Below are 20160 nucleotides of genomic sequence, written 5' to 3'. Positions count from 1 at the left end.
GGAGACAATCATACTCCAACATTAATGCTGTTTCCTGAGATGCTGACAAACATAGAATATGAAAGCTGTTTATACTAACTGCTAGCAAGTAAATGTTCCACTAAGTATTTGGGGAAAGGGTGGTTATCTGGCAATTTCTGTAATTGCCACGAATAAAGAATGAATATCTGGCCTACCTCTGCTCTCAGCACAGCAGCTGGTGCGCCCCCTGGTAAACATAAAAGAGGTTTTGGAAATGTATTCTGGATTACCTCTAAAGTACATAGATTCTGGATTATTGAATTGAATTGAATTGAAACTTTATTTTTACCCCGCCCTTTTTCCAAACTGGAACTCAGGGCGGCTTACAAATAAAACTACGTGTAGTTAAAAACATAGAAAAACATACAATTAAAATACAATTAAACTATGCACAACCTAAAAACCATAAAAGGCACTTAAAAATCTAGAAACAATTTAAAATAATACAGATAATAATATAAAACATTAAAACAAGCCTTGTAAAGCCCAATCCTAAACACCTTCTATCCCAAAAGCCTGTCGGAATAAAAAAGTTTTTACTTGCCGACGGAAGGATGGCAAGGAGGGGGCCATTCGTTCCTCCCTAGGAAGGGAGTTCCAGAACTTAGGAGCAGCCACCGAGAAGGCCCTACCTTGCGTCCCGACCAATCGCACTTGCGAGGGTGTTGGGACTGAGAGAAGGGCCTCTCCTGAAGATCTCAGGGCCTGGGCAGGCTCGTATAGGGAGATACGGTCTGACAGATAGCCTGGACCTGGGCCGTATAGGGCTTTAAAGGTCAAAACCAGCACTTTGAATTGTGACCGGAAACAAACTGGCAACCAGTGGAGCTGTTGTAACAAGGGAGTTGTATGTTCCCTGTAACCAGCCCCTGTTAATACTCTGGCTGCAGCTCTTTGTACCAGTTTAAGTTTCCGAACAGTCTTCAAAGGCAGCCCCACGTAGAGCGCATTACAGTAGTCTAAAGGGGATGTAACTAAGGCATGCATCACCATAGTCAAATCAGGCATTTCCAGGAACGGGTGTGGCTGGCTCACTAGTCTTAAATGGGCAAAGGCACTCCTGGCCACGGCCAAGACCTGGGCCTCCAAGTTCAGAGCAGAGTCCAGGAGTACACCCAAACTGCGAACCTGTGTCTTCAGGGGGAGTGTAACCCCATCGAGCACAGGCTGAATCCCTATTCCCTGATCTGCCCTTCGACTGACCAGGAGCACCTCCGTCTTGTCTGGATTTAGTTTCAATTTGTTCGCCTTCATCCAGTCCATCACTGATGCCAGGCACTGGTTCAGGACCAGGACAGCATCCTTGGCTTTAGGTGGAAAGGAGAAATAGAGTTGGGTGTCATCCGCATACTGATGGCACCAAACCCCAAACCGCAGACAACCTCTCCCAGCGGTTTCATATAGATGTTAAATAACCTGGGGGACAAAACTGAACCCTGAGGGACCCCATAGGTCAATGGCCAAGGGGTCGAACAGGAGTCCCCCAGCACCACCTTCTGAGTTCGTCCCTCCAAAAAGGAATGGAGCCATCGTAACACGGTGCCCCCAAGTCCCATCCCAGCAAGGCGGTCCAGAAGGATACCATGGTCAATGGTATCGAAAGCCGCTGAGAGGTCCAGTAGAACTAACAGGGACACACTCCCCCTGTCCAGCTCTCTGCGAAGGTCATCCACCAAGGCAACCAAAGCTGTCTCTGTCCCGTAACCAGGCCTGAAACCAGACTGAAATGGATCCAGATAATCTGTTTCATCCAAGAATCTCTGGAGCTGGGTGGCCACCACACGCTCTATTACCTTGCCCAAAAATGGAATGTTGGAGACTGGCCGATAATTTCCCATTATGGAGGGATCCAGGGAGGGCTTTTTCAACAAAGGCCGTACAACTGCCTCTTTTAGGCACGATGGAATTCTGCCTTGTTGTAAAGAGGCATTAACTACTCCCCTCACCGACTCGGCCAGTCCCCCTCTGGCACTTTTAATGAGCCAGGAAGGGCAAGGATCCAGCAGACATGTGGTGGCTCTCGCCTCTCCAAGGATCTTGATTATAGTCTTTACCTCAGATATCTGAGTATTTAAGACTATCAAATTCCCTCTTCTTGAAAAAGCCAGGCGCCATGTAAGCAAGCCAGCAAGCCCAAAGGAAAGCTCAAATTCCCATCACTACCCCAGTTGAATTATTGTCTGCTGTGCCACCTCTCAGGCAGTGTCACTGTCCCTATGCAGGCTGAGGATAAGGAATGCAGCACCAGATTTCACAATTTCCAGATAGGTGAGGAAGCATTCCCTTTGCAAAGGAAAAGCACTCTGTACATACTCAGAAGCTCTTTGGCCTTAGCTATCTTTTTGAAAATCTTTTTCCCCTGGGGGAAGCCAAGGGAAGACTACATGCTTAGAGTCACTCAGCTCTACATGACAGAGTATTTGTAAACAAAATATCACAAGTGTATCCAGGAGTCACTTCTACCACAGAGCACACTGCATATTCTGTAGGGAAGTGGTTCCCTCCATGAGATTTCGCATTGTGCTGTGTACAAGAAGGATCTGGCGGCAGTAATTTCTGTAATTAGCATCATTTTCTCTATTACTATCCCAAAGTGTGCATTTTTGTGTATTTTCCCAGTCAAATGCCAGCCACAGGTGAGGTGCACCATCCTGTAGGATGTGCAGCCGAAATAGCAATGCTGAAGTTCTTGGTTCTGAACAAGGTTGCTCAGATGTTTTGTAATACTTTAAAATAAAATGCTGTAAATGTGGTTATGTCAGAGGAAGGCAATGGTAAACCACCTCTGAATACCGCTTACCATGAAAACCCTATTCATAGGGTTGCCATAAGTCGGGATCGACTTGAATGCAGTCCATTTCCATGTGTCAAGAATGGATTCTGACTTGAGCAGCTTCCCACCTTCCTTGAAATAAGAATGAGGCGGGCACTTGAATAAATACACCCTTATCTTTAGATACAAGTGCAAAGGGGACAGGATAGCGTTTGTTCATTCTGAGAGAAGCAGCAGTAGGGTTGTGCTCTGCATTGGGCTGCAAGAGGACTAACACATGCTAGGGCCAGTCTACAGCACAGTAGGCAGCCCTTACCCAACTCTAGTTGGAGGAGGTTTTATCCATTGTTCCTGAGATCAGTTGTGGAGCTGGGATGGGGACTTGGAGCCTGAAGTGCAGTGGGTGGATGGCTGCTGTATCATGCTTGCATTCTCCAGTACTACATTCACTGTTCACATGGCATTTACACAAGGGAACCCAGCAAGTTTCATGGCTGACTAGGGATTTGACCTTGGGACCCCCACATCCAATCCATACACTCTGCTCCTGCACCGCCATTAGCCTTCACATTTTACTGTTGTCGTAAAGGGAGGCCAAGGTGCAGCACACCAAAGGTGCCTAGATAGGACAAAGAAAACAACTTACTTGCAAAACAGCTATCAACTAATTCTGTTCTATTGCTCCACACAGGGAGATTATTGAATGCTAGAAAATATTTTTTTTCCCCATGAAAGAATCTACTCCTATCCTTATTATTAGGAACAGACTCTGGGATTTTCTTCTCTTTGGGTTTACCACAAAAGAGCAAAATTCTAAGCTGATGTCAGGAAGATATCCATTTGTCAAACCTATCATACGTGTCTACTGCTGTTCTTTAAAAAATACAATTATACTTTGCTATCATGTTTTAATTATTTCACTGTAGGCAAAAAGCAGGCTGTCTTGAGCTTCTTGGAGGAAAGGCAGGGTATAAACTTAACTAATAATAATAATAATATACATTTAAAAAATAAATAGGACCTCTGCCTTTATTGATGGCACCCGAAAACAGCCAGGATCATCCTCAGATCAGCCTGTTACATGCAGTCAGGTTTGATTTCTCTCACCGTGTTTCATCTCCAGAAAATAGCAACTGCTGCTTATGGCAATGGCTGCTGGCTGCAGCAGATAGCATGTCTCTGCTCTTCAGTTGCCAACTCTCTGCATTATATACCAACAGACCTCTCCTTTTAATTCAGACTGGGTGTCTGAAGTGTGTTTGAGCTGAACGTGCCTGCTCTTGCGAGCACATATCTGCAGGATAAATGAGTTCAGTCGCACAAACGGTTGTTGTGAGCGATCCGAGCCAAATGTGCCCTACGTTGTCACTCCACTCGGTGCCTCTAAAAGGAAACGCTCAGTTTTGTGCAAGCTGAGGGCAGGCATCTCTCTGGGTTGTACTCCTCCATGCAGCTGTACTACTACATGCAGTTGTTTCCAGCCAGCCACTTAAACATTTGCAGTTGCGCTCAGGACTGTCAGTTTCTCGTCAGCAGCTTTACACAGAGCTTGTTTTGTTCCCTGGGTTCCCCAGAATCTTGCTCGGAATCCCTGCCTTCCTACTGTCTATTGAAATCAGTGGCTGTTGACGTTTGCAGTATTGCATTCCTCTGCGAGTGAGCGAGCGAACCCTGCCTGTGCTCACATGCTAAAGCTGTTGCCTCCTCTCCAACTATTTTAATCATCACAGGAAAAAAAAGGGGGTGGGTCCATCAGGCATTTGGCAAGAGACTCCTTTCCTCCAATTGAGGTGGAGTCAGCCAATGGCCTGGAAGCCTGGAAAATTTTGCAGGACAGTTTCCCCGGACAGCTTTGCAAGGGTTGTGCCATTTCAATTGAAGCACACATCCAAACGCGGCGCTCTCTGCTTCTGGCTCGCCTCCCAGATCTGAGAGGTCTCAGATTCAGCCTCCCCTTCTCTCTCAATCTTGTCCCTGCAGTGTTAAACGTCCCCGTGCTCTGCTAGTCAGGACTCCTGAGCTACCATGGCAGATACCACCCTCCAGATCGTCGAGCAACCAACGGTCTCCGACACCTCGGAGGAGCCAGCAGGTGAGGCTGAGGAACCCATCAAACCTGACCAGATAAATGGTGTCATGGTGCTCACCCTTTTGGACAAGATCATTGGAGCTGTTGATCAAATTCAGCTGACCCAGAGTCAACTGGAGGAGAGGCAGCAAGAGATGGATGGGGTGGTGGCCAGCATCCAGGGGGAGCTAGCCAAGCTCACGAAGGCCCACACCACCACCAGTAATACGGTCAACAAGATGTTGGAGAAGGTCCGCAAGGTCAGTGTCAACGTCAAAACTGTCCGGCAGAACCTGGAGAAGCAGGCTGGGCAAATCAAGAAGCTGGAATCCAATGAGGCAGAGCTGCTGAAGCGCAGGAACTTCAAAGTAATGATCTACCAGGTAAGGTGCCTTTTGATCTCTTCTGCTTGTGTCATTTTGGTTGGCATGTAAGACTGTCCAGCATGATGGCACCTCTTGGCCCCTATATGGGGCTTTCCAAGACTCCTGTGTTACAGCACACCACATATAGGAACTTTAGGACTTGTGTCATCACTGAAATCCCAAAGAAAATCTTACAATGTATTCCCTGAGATTTTGCTAAGATTCCAGAGTTGGCCTTAAACCCCCATACCACCGTAAACGTTCAGGAATTTGCTAAAAATTTGTGGCAGAGGACATTGAATCAGTTGTTCCATATGGCAGCAGAGAGTCAAGGTCCTTAACGCTACAAAGTGTGGAAATCTCAAACATGCATATAGAGCCTGTCGTTTGAGAAAGCAATCCATACATTTTCTCTCTCCTAGAGAAGTAGCATTGCAGAGAACACACTCCTCATCGGGTTTGGTAATAAGTCAGTGCTTTCTGTCCCTTGGGTTTGTGCTTGCTACTTTTCCTGAAAAACTGTAAGTGATACAGTGTGGGTTACAGATTCTTTTGCTCCTGACCCTTCAGGCCCCTGGAGTTTTTCACAGTTTTAGAGAGAGGCTGCTTTGTTCTGCTTTGCAACCCTCTTCCTAGCACGTTTCTTGGCCAACTTTATAGATCTCCTAATATCAAACAAATCAAAATATGCAGTTCCAAGTTGCGTTTCCTTTTCTGTGGTGGTCTGGGCTGGAGAAGCAGGGCATCATGAGATAGGTTAACCTGCACTGTCTAGACAAATATATTAAAAAAGACCAGCATGGCTCCAAAAGTACTTCAGATTGAAAACTTGTAAATATGTAGCTGTGTTTCTTACTACCACAATATGAAAGGGGATCTAGTTATGTCTGGTTGAGGAATCTGGCAAGTAGCTGACCAATATAGCCCTCTGATTCACAGCTTGAGCATTTTCAATTATATCATGCCTCAAAGGCGGGAATACTCCAGTATGTAAGGGTTATGAACACCATCAAACCAGATTTATAAATACACTTAATCGGAAGCCCTGTGGATTATGTTGGCCCCACTGATTGGAAAACAGGGAAAAAATGAAACACATAGCAAATGAAGGAAGGAATGGAACGGAAATTCTACAAATCTGCCTCTATCATTCTGTTTTTGGGACATTTTACAAATATTGATACAGATACTATTTCAGCTGAAATATTTCCTCTCCCCTTTCACTGGAGTCTCAACAAGTCTAAGATGGTAGCAAAATCCACCTGAGTTTGTTACGAAAGCCAGATCAGCAACCTGATACTGAATTGATGTCAAGCTATGGAGCCTAGGGTTCCATGTTGTGAAGGTTTGGAGACTGTAAACCTTGGAAACAGTAAAGCACCCTCAAGGTCCAGTTCCCCTACAATGAACCCAGTAGGGAACATGAGGGAGGTTCCATTAGATGTTGGGCTACCATGGTATAATATTGTGGTGAAGAGAATGAGCTAGCAAATTCCTGAATCAAATCATAGGTCATCCCTGGGGGAACTGGGTGGCAATAGACAAGTAGCTAACCTTCAGCCCTGCCTCTGTAATATGGGAATAATAATATTAACTTATAATACAGTATGGTTCTTAAGAGTTTTGAGAAAGCCCTGTGGACAAAATGCTTTGAGGACTTCATCAAAAGGGCTTCATAAATACTAAGGCTACAGTCCTATGTGTCCTTACCTGAAAATGAGTTCCATTGAACTTAGTAGTGCTTGTTTCTGACTAAGCCTGCATAGATTCAGTGTGCAAGTAGTATTATCATAGTTATATTTTCTCAGCAGATTCTAAAAATCAGTCATATACACTGGAGGCAAATTTCTTGAACCATGAACATACTGGGTTGCCCACTCTGCCACATTTTATTCGACCATCAAGGACATCCCAGTAAAATTAGATGTCTTGAATCACATCTGCCAAACAAGATAAAGAAAAGATGTGAGCAGTCCTATTTATTGAAAAAGTAAAGGTGTTGCATTGGCCCATAAGAAAAATCCCAAAATCTCTATTTATTGAAGTTATTATTCAGTGATTCTGGTATCTCTCCAATAGACCAAACAATATCTTCAAATTTTGATGATAATCATACTGTTTTCACATTTCTTCCTATCCCTTGTAGTGCATTGCTAGTGCTTGGGGACAACAGGAGGCATGATAAAGACAAAACCAGTGGAGAGGCATAAGCCATGCAGATGGAAATTGGGAGTGCCTTTTTTTTACAGCTCCCAAGTCAGCACTCCTTATAGGCTGCTACAGTGTTGTCTACTATTTTTATTTATTATTTGCCACATATCACACCTTTCCTCCAAGGAGATCTGAGCAGCATTTTAGCTTCATGACAATTTTGTGCGATAAGAGAGTCTCACAGTGGGATCCTACATATATACTCCAAAGTAAGTCCCATGGAGTTTAATGTGGCTCACTCCCAGGAAAGTGGGTATAGGAATGCAGCCTAAGAGATGGTGACTTGCTAGAGCCATCCAGTGAGTTCCATTATTGAATTAAGGACTTTTATCTAGGATTTCCACAACCAAAGATGGCACTCTAGCCACTGCTCCTCACTAGCTATGAGTAGGAGGAGCCACCTCATAATCATCCACTGTGGAGAGCTGGCATCTTCCAGGATCTGGAACATTTGCTTAAATCTTGGAATATGGGGTTTATATCCAGGCATTGCCCTTAGACTCACACCTATGTGGTCTCGGGCAAACCATTCTTTCTCATTGTTTATTAACTTACCCGTAAAATGGGACTAATGATGGCCCACCCTATAGGCTTATGGTAATAATGAAGGAAATATGGAGAGGTCACAGGGTTGTGGTGGTGGGGAAATGAATTATGAAGGACTTCTGTACACCGTAAAGGGTTGCAATGATTAAATGCTGTCCTTTTGAGTAAATAGAGGCTGTAGATCAATAAATCAGCTTCCTCACATGCAGCTTCTTAACACAATGAATAATCACAATGGACTGTAGGGGCTGTAAGAAAGCTGACAATGTATAGATCCCAGAACCTTGCCCTGTTGCAACAACTTTTCTCTTCAAACAATGGGGGAAAATAGATTTGCTTTCAAAGGGACATTTTTTCTCACTGAAGTCAGTTTGTGCTGTTGCTCTGGATGCTTCTGGCCCTGTCTGGCACTGTTTATTTTGTTTCAGAATTGCTCTCTCTTGCATGTTGAAAGTAGATTGCCATTTGGGGTGAGGATTGGGGTGCACTGCAGACATACTAACATTCTTTCCTGTCGCTCTGGCCTAACACTTTTTTGAAAATCCTCTGGGCTAGCAGAGTTTGCATCCTTCAGGTGATGCTCTGATTTGTGCATTTGGAAAATCCAGCCTAGGATGACTGGTGGGGGGGCACTATCTGAATAGGGGGAGAGAAGGTTGTAGCTGAGCAAGTTTGGCACCAGGATCTGGACGAATGATTACTATCAACCACATCAGAGGCGGCTGAAGTTATTAAAGCAGCTGCTTGCATGGGTGTGTCTCTGAATATTGAAGGACGTACCTTCATTATTGCTTCATGCCCTCATCAGAATTAGCAGATCAACATGCACGCACTCAAGGGAGCATAGGGCCTGGTGTTTGCTGAGAGACTTTTGGAAGGCCAATCCTGTTCTGTGTGGAGTGAGGACTGAAACGTAGGAGTACCAAGGTCTGCCCCTCTCCTTTTGTTGTGTTCTTTCATCACTTCAGTCATCTCCAGGACATGGATCCCCAAGCCTTGCTTACACAACTAACATTGAAACTGATAATGTGGATAAAAAAGAGCCTTTTTTAAAAAAAGCAATTTCTAGAAGGCAGTAAACAATCTTGAGGAGGCCTTCTTTGAAAACATTGGAATAATTGTTTTATCTGCATTTGGGCATTTTCATACATCACACCATGGGTGGGGAACCTCAGGCCCGGGAGCCAAATACATCACTCCAAGCATCTCTGTCTGGCCCTCAGAACTCGTCCCCAGTGACACAGCTTCACACCCTGAATATTTTGTAATGTGTCCTTGAATTCTGATAATGCCTCTTGCTTGTCTGGGTGGATGGTAGAGGGGTGTGTGTGAGTGTGCATAGAATCTAGCCTACTGTGCAAAGGTAAAATTTACATTTGTTGTTCCCATTTTTGTCTCTGACTCCGCCCACCATTGGCATGTGGCCCTTGGAAGGTTCCCTTAAAGGGAATGCGGCCCTCAGGCTGAAAAATGTTCCCCACCCCAGCATTACACAGTAGCAAACCCACTGAATGTAGGTTTGGCAGTGAGCCATCATTCCTAACGTGCATGGTGTATAATACGTGTATTTGGAAAATCTTTACTTTTTCAACTGCACACACTGAAAACATCAGACAGAATTTCTTCTTTGTGGAAATAGAACCAGGGTGTGGCATTTATTCTGGATTTGCTCTATCTGGAATGAATGGTTTTATCTCTTGAGCTGACTCCCTGGTAACGCTCCTTTTTTTCCTGACTATGGAGGAGCAGTCTTTAATAATTCAGAATTCATCCCAGAGTTCTTGACTCCTGTCCTCCTTGGTAGTGCTTTTTAGATGCCACCAAGATAGAATTGCTCTTCCTGCATCTTTGAATTGCAGCATTTCTTGTTTCTCCTTCATCTGCATGAAGGGGGGGTACCATCCTTGGCTTACGACAAAACAAAGTGGCAAATCTCTATTCAGTTTTAAAGTTAATGGTGGGAGCTTGAGGCAGACAGGAAGAAGAGTCTTTCTAGATCGTTGTATACATGTCCTCCTTGTTCCAGCCACATGTAATTTTATAGGCATATTTAACACCACTGACTTGTATGATTTTGGCAAGGATGCCAAAGAAGATTTTTTTTGAGGTAAACATAAAGTGTAGGTGGGTGAAGGAATTGTTTTTTCTGCAAGGGGATTGCTAGGAGTCCATAGGAAAAAAGAATAACCGGAAGCTGCACTTAAAGCCTCCTTTTAGTTGTGAACGACTGCCAAGGGCTGCCAGCACATTTTCAAGCTTTCTAGCAGAACTACAAGGGCTAGAAATATGGTTAGACGGACATCCTTGGAAATTTTGTTCTATACTGTGTAGTGAATTCAGATATCCCTGATGGCAGCTAGCGCTGCTGTTGTCATTCTTTATGTAAGCCCTTCATCTGTTCTGGTATCATCTCACCCATTCTGCAAGAGATAGCCTTTCTTTATTTGTCCTGTATGCAGTTTGGACCAAAACTACAGGGAGAATCCATGATTTTGCATATGGACTCTGTGGCAGCCGTGCGCACACTCACCCAGCATGTAGTTAGCAGTGTCAGAGAGGCAACCTTATACCTGTTCTCCCCTTCAGAGTTTATCGTAACACAGCAGCCTCTCTTTGTGAGAAGAACAGTCCAACTCCCTGGATGCTGCAAGTTGATTTTGACAAATGGTTTTTGCTCTGCGGCCATAAAAATCCATACCAATTAAAACTGCAGAAGGCCCTATAAGGCCATGGCTGTGCCCTCCCCTGGGAGCCAGCTATGGGATTGTTCTCTTCCATCTATTTTCGGTATTGCTCATGGTCTCAAAGCTGCAGTTCCCCAGTGACACCCAGAGAATTCTGCTCCATGGTTCCCATCGGCACCATTAACTCACAACATACTTTCCAAGGTTACTTTTCCTAGTTTCTAAATTAAAAAAAATTAAATTAAAAAAAAAGTTCTGTATCCAGATGCATGGTATTATGGTATTCCCATTTAGAATGCAAAATCTGGTGATTTATTATTAACATGCCGCCGCTCTTGCTGTTTTTAAAATAAACTGAGGCTGCAAATGTGGCCTTGCTGGAATGCTGTTTGCATTGTCGAAACATACTGAGCTGTGGAAGCAACATTTCCCATTGGTGTTCAAGCTAAGATAAAGTTGGGAAAAGGATAAAAGTAAAGTACTAGGACTGTAAACTTCTTGAGGCATTGTCTTTTTTGCTCTGTAAAGTGTTATGTACATTGATGGTGGTATTTAAGTCATAAAAACCACTGCAACAATAATAAATATCATTTGTGGCCCCCACAGAAGTGCATAGAGCACACTTTTAAATTGGAAGTAATCACACCTCAGTCCAGCCATGAATAAGTCTGGGTCCTGTGCCACACTATGGACTACAGAAGATTTTGCTATTGGTCTTTTACCAAGCTTGTTTCATTTATGGAGTCATTTAAATGCTGTTCTGTCATCTAGCACTGTAAATTGGGTTGCAAATCCAGTATATGGCATTCTTCAACAAGCATCGCTTCCCCAGAACCAGGGCAAGTTCAGAGAAGCCTTTACAGCTGGGATGGGGAACCTGTGACCTCCAGACGTTGTCGGACTAAATCTCCCATCATCCCAAATCACCGGCCATGGTGGCCGGGGATAGCATCTGAAGAACTGCAAGTTCCATATCTCTGTTTTACCGAGTCCATTTCCTTTGGAGTAGAAAGCAGTAAGACCATATGGTAGCTTTGTATGATGCTTCATTTTCAACAAATGTACAGGCTGAGTAGGCGTTGCAGAGGCACAGGCAATCAGTGCTAGTACCAAAGCAACAGGTCTAGCATCTCTAACCCCTAGTAGAAGGGCCATAGCTCAGTAATAGAGTATGTTTTGCATGCAAAAGATCCCAGGTTCAGTCCTCAGCAATTCCAGCAAAGCTGGGAAAAATTCCTGTCTGCACCCATGGAGAGCTGCTAAGGCAGGTTCCTGTGTCCCTAAAACCAGCTTTCTCACAAAATCAAAAAATTGTTTTACTTTTTCAACTCTTTTTGCAACCACTGCCGTGCAAAATTTCTCTCTCTCACTCACACGTGCACACACACACACCAGTTTTGGAATTGGGCATGATTCAGGGTCCATTCCAGTGTAGCTTTAAACAAATAGCAGCTGAATTACCCATTATACAGGCACCTATTTGACATCAGCTGCCACTTTATAGCAAGAGAAAGAGGAGAGATGTACAAGCATGCATGCATACTCTTCACATTTGCACTCTGGCTAAAGTACCATTGTGGGATAGTGAGAACTGGTCAGGGTATAGTTGCATTATTTATATGTGGTGCAGAAAGAAGAAAGCAAAAACCAGCAAAAGAAGTGGAGAAAATAACCAGTTGGAAGCAAAATCATCTGGGCAAGAGATTTGTTTAGCATGGAAACAAGTAGAAAAAGTGCTTTTGGATGAAGCACCAGCATAAAAACAACCTGCCCTGCCCTGCCGCTATGTTTTCTTAAAGGTGCATTTGTTACAAAAGGGAACAAAGCCTACAGTCCCTTTTTAGCATCCTGGAGAGAATTCCAGATATGACATCTGCCTACAAAACAGGACAAAGACCAGAGCAGGAGGCCTTTGTTGATTTTGTGTCATGTTGGGGAAGGAAAAGCATGTTAAACATTTAGAATAGAAACCCCCAGGATGTTTAGTCTGCACCTTCAGGCAGATATGGTTTAGGTTGGGGTGTGCCTCTCACTCCACATTCTGCAGGCTGTCTGGTTGAGAGTTCTTCAGGGAGAAGGAGAAACAAACTCAGGAAAATCAATTGACTTTTTTGCATTAAAAAGCTGAGATAGAAATTAAACTGTGAAAATGCATTAATTTTCAGAAGGAAAGAAGTTATTTTTAGGGTTGCAAGTTTAGCCAGCGTGATTAATCATCAAACCCTTTTTAATTTAGATTAAAATTTAAATGTAAATATACTGCCTTCAAGTCGATCGCGACTTATGGCGACCCTATGAATAGGGTTTTCATGAGGCTGAGAGGCAATGACTGGCCCAAGGTCACCCAGTGAGCTTCATGGCTATGTGGGGATTCGAACCCTGGTCTCCCAGGTCATAGTCCAACACTTTAACTGCTACACCACACTGGCTCTCTCAGATTAAAATTTAATCCTAGTTTAATGGGAAGAATTGACAAGGAAGTAAAACTCTTTGGGACTTAAATATTACTAAAAGAACTTTCACTATGGTGGTTGATTAGTTCCCTCTTCCTTGTACAAAATTTGAAGAAGTTCAAAAATGGCTTTTGTGTCCCATTTTCATTTGTATCCAAAGCTATCACATAATTTGCCTTCCAAGGTGGAATGGTTGTTTCTTTTCCTTCCTCCATTAAAATCTATAAATAGTGGAAGCAGCCAATTCTCAATTTAAATCAGTCTGTCATATCTAAAGCTCTACAATATCGGTAGAACTTGGTATTTATTTTTGAAGCCATTGTCATGAGTTTATTTGCTGTAAACAAATTTGTAAACAATTTGCTGTAAACAATTTGATGAGGAAAATATTAAAAGGTAGATTTCTAGCATTGTGTGCTAGCTTTTGTTGATTAAATTGTAAATTAATAAACACTGAGTTTTGGAATCCTCAAAAAGAGGGTTCTCAGCCTTTAGTTGAACCTTTGCAATAAGTCACTTTATTTAAATTAGTGAAGTAAGTAATCAGTTAAAAGTAAAAGACTTAACTAAACAAAATTAACTAAACTAATCAAAACTTAACTAAACAAAACTGAGCCCTGGTTTCCTAGGGCATTTGAACTTTTTTATTTTTTAAATGAATGTGCAATCGTAAATGTGGAAGAGAAAGCAGAAAACATGTCTGCAGTACTATCGAGCATTCTGGCCAATACCATTCCCCCCCCCATTTGTATTACAAACCCAGCTAAAGGTTTAAGAATGTGTGAAAGCAATCTCAGTCCCTGGATCCTGGAGCTCCTGTGATTCATTTCTAGTTAGAGCAGCTCTGAAACATAACCTTCCTCCCTGTTTATTCCAAGCCCCTCCCTACCGCTCCAAGAGATTTTCATAAGCTCAAGATGTCTGATTGGATGCCACTCAGCATTGCACAACCTTAGTGTCTGACAGATAAAAGCAGACACAAATGTGGTTACGTGAAATTGTATATAGTGTAGTAATGAGCAAGGAAGGCACTTGATAGTGGACCACAAGAAACCCTGAAAAAATCTGAAACCGCAGGAAAAGAAATCTTGGTTTTGCTGCCTGCAGAAAACAGGCTGGGGTTGTTAAGCATCTGGCAGGCTATAATGCATGGATGGTGGGTTTGTGGTTGTCTTGGTAAGTCACAAGTTGTGCAGACATGAAATAGCTAGTCATCTGTGGCGAATCAGTATGGTCTCCAGGGAGACAAGAAAGGAAGCTATACAAAGTAAGCTTTTGGCCATCCATTTCCGTGTAGGCCACAAATAGCATATGTAATAACGTAACTGCGAACGGGCAGGGGACTACTGCTTTGGGAGGAATTCTTTGCTAGGCTGCTGTAGGCTCCTTTGCTTGCGCAACATCACTGCTGCCATTATATTGACTTGGCCTGTGCCTGGTGATTGTGGCTGTGCTTATTGAGATGCCTCAGATCCCTCAATGCTGCCCACTGATGATTCATTTTCCTCACCTTAGCCCGAGAGGATCCATGGCAAGCCCTGTGGACCGTCTGCGGAGAGCATGCACTTTGGCCTTTCCCCTGAGAGCATGCCCTTTGATCATTTGGAAGACAGTGAGCCTTCTGAATCTGAAGAGACTTTGCCTTCTGCCCTTTCACCAGAGAATGGGCCCTGGCCCCAGCCGGCACAGGATGAGAAAGAAGGCAACAGCTTTGGACCAATGGAGGCAAAGCCATCCACCGATCATGCTGAGCCCCTTCTCCGCAAACTCTGAAAGCAGCCAGCCAGGCCCCTGGGTAACAGCTGTCGGCCTCCTCGTTGACACATAGGGCCCTGACCCATGTGCTTGTAGAGCAGTCTTGATTCATTTTTGCTGCTTAGCAGACCGGAGAGTGGGCTTCTGCTTTAGCCATTGTGCACCTTTATGCTGCATTTGCTTAGCCGCCTCTGGGAGGAAAGGAGAAAAAGTGAGCAGGCCACTCAAGAAACCTGGGATGCTGTGCACTGTTCAGCCTGTGATGCAGCTTGATGGGAGTGCTCAAAGTGTAAGGGAGAAGATAGGAGGGACATAAGCCCCACCCTTGATCATCATCAACTTGAGCCAAATCATGGCTTGATTGTCTTGGAACAAGGCGGAGCTTCTCCCTTCACTGTAGCTTTTCTCTTCATAAAACCAGGAGTTTGCAGCCATTTTTATGCTGTGTAGGAAGAGGAGTGTGGGAATTCAGAGTAAGATCCAAAGGCCTGCTCATGAACACAATCAAGAGCAAAAGAGCATTTGATGTAGGCAGTTTATTATTTATTCCTCACAGCGTCTATAATAATGACGATGACCATCATAACACAGCTAAAGAACTAGGCTCCAGTCAATAAAGGTCAGAGTGAGCTTCTTTTTCACAAATTAATTTGTGGGTTTTTTTCTTCGGGGACGGGTAGGCATACTTAATGCAGAGGCCTGTAGTACTTGGCTACAAATATAACAACTGTTGGCCTCCTCGTTGACACCCAGGGCCCTGACCCTGTGCTTCCTATGTGGTCTAAAACCCAGGATGGAGCATAACCTCAGTTTCATCATTTTAGCTTCTAATTATAGTTCTGGTTTAATTTGTTCTAACACCCAATTATTTGTCTTTTTTGCAGTCCATGGTATGCACAAAGCTCTCCTCCAATACCACATTTCAAATGAGTTGATTTTTCTCTTATCCACTTTTGTCACTGTCCAACTTTCACATCCATACATAGAGATCGGTTATACCATGGTCTAAATTATCCTGACTTTAGTATTCAGTGATGCATCTTTGCATTTGAGGACCTTTTCTAGTTCTCTCGCAGCTGCCCTCCCCAGTCCTAGTCTTCTTCTGATTTCTTGACTATTGTCTCCATTTTGGTTAATGATTGTGCAAAGGTACTGATAATCCTTGACAAGTTCAGTGTCCTCATTGTCAACTTTAAACTTACATAAATCTTCTGTGTCATTACTTTAGTCTTCTTGATGTTCAGCTGTAGTCCTGCTTTTGTGCTTTCCTCTTTAACTTTCATCCGCATACGTTTCAAATCATTACTGGTTTCTGCTAGTAGTATGGTATCGTCTACATATCTTAAATGTTGATATTTGTCCCTCCAATTTTCACACCACCTTCATCTTGGTCCAATCCCACTTTCCGTATATGTTCTGCGTAAAGATTAAACAAATAGGGTGATAAAATACACCCATCTCACACCCTTTCCAATTGGAAACCAATCAATTTCTCCATATTCTGTCCTTATAGTAGCCTCTTGTCCAGAGCACAGCAACCATAATAGTAATCCACCAGAAAGTTTTCTTGTGCAAGGTCTCGTGAAGCTCCCAGGCTTTGTGCAGGAGAATATTGTCATGCATCGGGCCCTTTTATCTTTGCTGTGCAAAAGATGCTTTCATTAGTTACTTGTAAGGTTTAAAAAGGAGAAGTAGGAGGAGGTTCTGTTCAAAAGTCTATTGCAAAACATGACATAAGGCACATGGCACTGACCAAATGAGGCCAACTTGTTGGCCAAAGAGAAGTTGCAGGGCTCTTGAGCTTTCTCAGCATTTAAATGAGTGGTTCCTTGATTTATTAAATCAGCTTTGTAAATAAGCCCACAAAAAATAACTCTGTAAAAAACTTATAGTTAAAAACTTACTAGCCTGATGGGGCTGGCAGAGGAAGACTAAGAGCTCTGCCGCTTCTGCAACTGTCCACTGCATTTCTGTGCTGGTGCAGAAGAGGGGTTTTGCCAGCATGCTTAGTTCCTAGGCTGAGTTTAGAGGAAGGACAGAGTGCTCCACCTTCCTCAGCCAGCTAGCCAGCCTGCTCACTCACCTTCATGGAATTCCCTGTATTCATCTGCATCCAATTCCTTGTCATCTGTGGCTACTAGGCAAATGCTTAAATACAAGGCTGTATTACATATAGATGTGGGCTGCTAAGAATGTTTTCAGTCTCGATGACTAGAAATTATTGAGTTAGTAGAATATGTGTTCACTGAAAGCAGTGCCCAGACTGAGGTTGGGCCCTTAGATGCTACTGCGTAGATTGGTCCTCAGGAGAGTGGCACCACTGTGACTTTAACAGACAGAAATTCAACAGGTAGGGCTCTTCTCACTCTGGAGGTCTGGCAATGAGGAAAATGAGGGTCCTGTTGAACCTTAACCTGCCATGCAGCTGTTAAGGGTGTAGAGCCTACTTGGGGGCGGGGGAGGTAGGGAACTGGGAACTCTCTGATGAATAGATACTTCCCACATTCCACTTGGTGAAAAGAGCGAACAGCCGGATCGATGCTATTTCTAGGCAGATCATTTTGGTAAACTGGAGCCTTTTCTGCCATAAGGCTACATTTGCTGCTAGGAAATAAGTTTCCCATCTGCCTCATCCCAGATGTGTGCCTCCTCCAGTTTCGAATTCTAGCTACCCAACCACACCCTCGCTGAGAGAGGAATGCAGATTTCAGATGCTGTTGTTGGAGCGAAGAGCCTCTTTATTTTCCTGGCTTGGCATTGGAGGCCCCCTCCTGGCCCATTTGTTTCAAATTCCTGCTTTAATCTCTCCCTCCTCGAAGCCTCACCTAGCAGACAAGGCTAGGAGAGAAGAGAGGATCCAGAACAATGGAGTGCTTTGCTGTGACTATGAACAGAATTCACACTGGATTTCCTTGGAGGAAAGAGGAGAGCCAGGCTCTAAAGTATATTTCTGTCACTTCCAAATGCATATTTAAAAAGCCTTCCCTGCTCTACTCTTGCCCATCCCAGATACAGTAGAGCTAGATAAAAGTATATCTAGATTGTACAGACGATGAGATCCATGTCTGTCTAGTCTTCATCAAGCTTTTAATCTGGAGAAGAGATTGGCCAATAAGAAGCTTGTTTTGTCCCAGAAAATCAGTGTTTGTGTACTCCACTCATTTATTGGATGAAAATGCCAAATATTTACACAATAACATTATCCTCCCCGAGGTGTGTTTCTGTTCCTAGAGATGGTACCTTTCCCCAGCACTGTACCTGTTATATTTTGTATCTGAGATGAATCAACTTTCTGTGTGGACGGAGACATGGATTATAAATGTTAAATAAAGTGGCTTTCTTCCCTGCACCCTCCAGAGAGTACATCAGTTGTTGATACGATTGCAGTGTGGAACGTAGTTGTATGAATATCACAGGCTGTTTGATATCTGTGGCAACAAGAGTGCCACTCTCACATGGGCCCACCTATAATCCCTGTTAGGGTTGCCAGGCCCGGCCTCCAAGAGGTCTTCTGTATCTTTAAAAGTTGTGCAGGGGGAAGGGAGAATTCCACCTTGTGGTTTTTCCCATTATAGTGTTGCAAGAACACCTGCACTTGGCTGACTTTCTCTTCTCCTAAAGATACAAGATCAGGATCAGGCCCTGAACCTGGCAACCCTAGTTGGTTATAGGTACATTCTTTAACCGCAAGGGTTTTTTTGCGTATTAGTGAATATACAGTTCAGCCAGTCCTTTGTTTTTATTTTTTTTTAATATTAATGCATTTATCTATTAATTTGCTGCCTTGACTATTTTCTTTTAAAGGAAGCTTTTTTAAAAGTACAAAAATGGTTTGGGGAGGGGAGTTTCTTGATGGCAACACTGGAGGTCCAGATGAGTTTGACCCTGGAGACGAATTGGCATATTTGGTTCCATCTCAATGAGGGCCTCAATGCTTTGAAAATGTTGTCTGTGTTCACCTAAATATTAAAATGTGATGGGAACATAAATTCACTGGTTGTCTAGATAAGCTGTTATTTATTTACTTACAGCATGTTCATCCCCTTCCCCTGAATCAGGCTGACGGTTCTGTTGCTTTTGCTTCTCTGATGCAGTTGTACTGTCAGGCCTTAAGCTGTTCCCTATGCCTCTGCCACCCCCGTTTCATAATGCCAGGCCCCACCAGGCTGGGGACATCACTCGTCTTTGTGTCTTGCTGGCCTTTTATACGTGAAGAGGAGTGTTTATGTGTGTTGTAGCAACCAGGCAGTTTGAGTGCATCCGTAAAGACTGCTGGATTAGTGACTCACTGCTCAGGAACGTGTACTTAGATAGGGAACACATGGGGTGGGGAGGGGGAGAGAGAAGCAGGAAGGAAAGCTGCCGTGCAGAGCTAACAAGCTGGGAAGGAGAGCAGCAGAGCTGAGCCCTTCTACTTGGCCTCTTGTTACTCCTATAAAGGTGTATCTGGCCTTCCCATGACAGAAAAGGGGGGCTTTGGAGTGCACAAGCCAGACTCCCTTCTTTTCTCTTGAAGTGTGGGAGAAAATAGGGCTGTGGCCCTGATGATCTGCATCAACGCTGCCTATTGGATCTATATTGTTTCCAGGACAAAGGAGCCGACTGGCTTTTCTACCCCCGGCAGATTCCTGCTCTTTTGTATGTTCTGTGTTTATGCACACAAATAGCAGAAGGGGAATTCCTTACTGGAGCAGTGTCCTTGCTTATTAATATTCAAACGGTGCTCCAGCCAGGGGAGCCTGGGTTCCTCTTCCTCAGAAGCTAATCAGTTTCCTCGGTAGGAACATTGGTAATGGCAGATAAGCTTCCCTAAAAGGCAGCTTTCCCATTTACTGCTGAGCTTCACCTCAATGCACAGCCACAGAGGGAATGCTGGATATATTCCAGGGTACACTCTCAGGTCACACAAGGCAACAATTATGAAACCCAATCCAGGCCCCACATGAACAAAATACAAGCCCTAGAACAGGCCCCAAGTTCCCTTTGCTGTGTGCTGGGGGTTTCATAGCATGCGTGCAGAGGTTCCTCTGTAGATGGGTTAATGTGGAAAGGGTACCCTGATGGCAAAACTTTTGTGGTTTCCACGTGGCAGGCTGTGTGGCTTACTCACAAGTTGGCCGACTGGCTGGGGACGTTCCAGATTGCCCCTTTATAGGCCAGGCTGGACCCCTTGCTTGGCCAGCTGATCCTTTGTTTAGTCAATTTCACTGCAAAGGAACAAGGGGGGTTGTTTTAAAATCACTGCAGAAACTGATTACACCAGGAGTTGCTTGCCAGAAACTTC

At 43.9% G+C, this 20160-nt stretch overlaps 1 protein-coding gene across 1 annotated transcript in view; it reads left to right on the top strand.

The window, feature by feature from the left end:
* Nucleotides 1-4612: 4612 nt before the first annotated feature.
* CAVIN1 (caveolae associated protein 1) overlaps nucleotides 4613-20160 on the top strand; it is a 30115-nt gene continuing 14567 nt past the window's right edge. The window contains exon 1 of the mRNA XM_061588217.1: nucleotides 4613-5245. Within this exon, the coding sequence (XP_061444201.1) occupies nucleotides 4820-5245 (426 nt within the window). The 5' untranslated portion in view covers nucleotides 4613-4819. The remainder of the gene's footprint in view (nucleotides 5246-20160) is intronic.

The sequence above is a fragment of the Rhineura floridana genome, chromosome 11 (assembly GCF_030035675.1).
Source record: "Rhineura floridana isolate rRhiFlo1 chromosome 11, rRhiFlo1.hap2, whole genome shotgun sequence".
Lineage (NCBI taxonomy): Eukaryota > Metazoa > Chordata > Lepidosauria > Squamata > Rhineuridae > Rhineura > Rhineura floridana.
The sequence above is the reverse complement of the archived record's forward strand: the minus strand, read 5'-3'. Positions and strand labels throughout refer to the sequence as shown.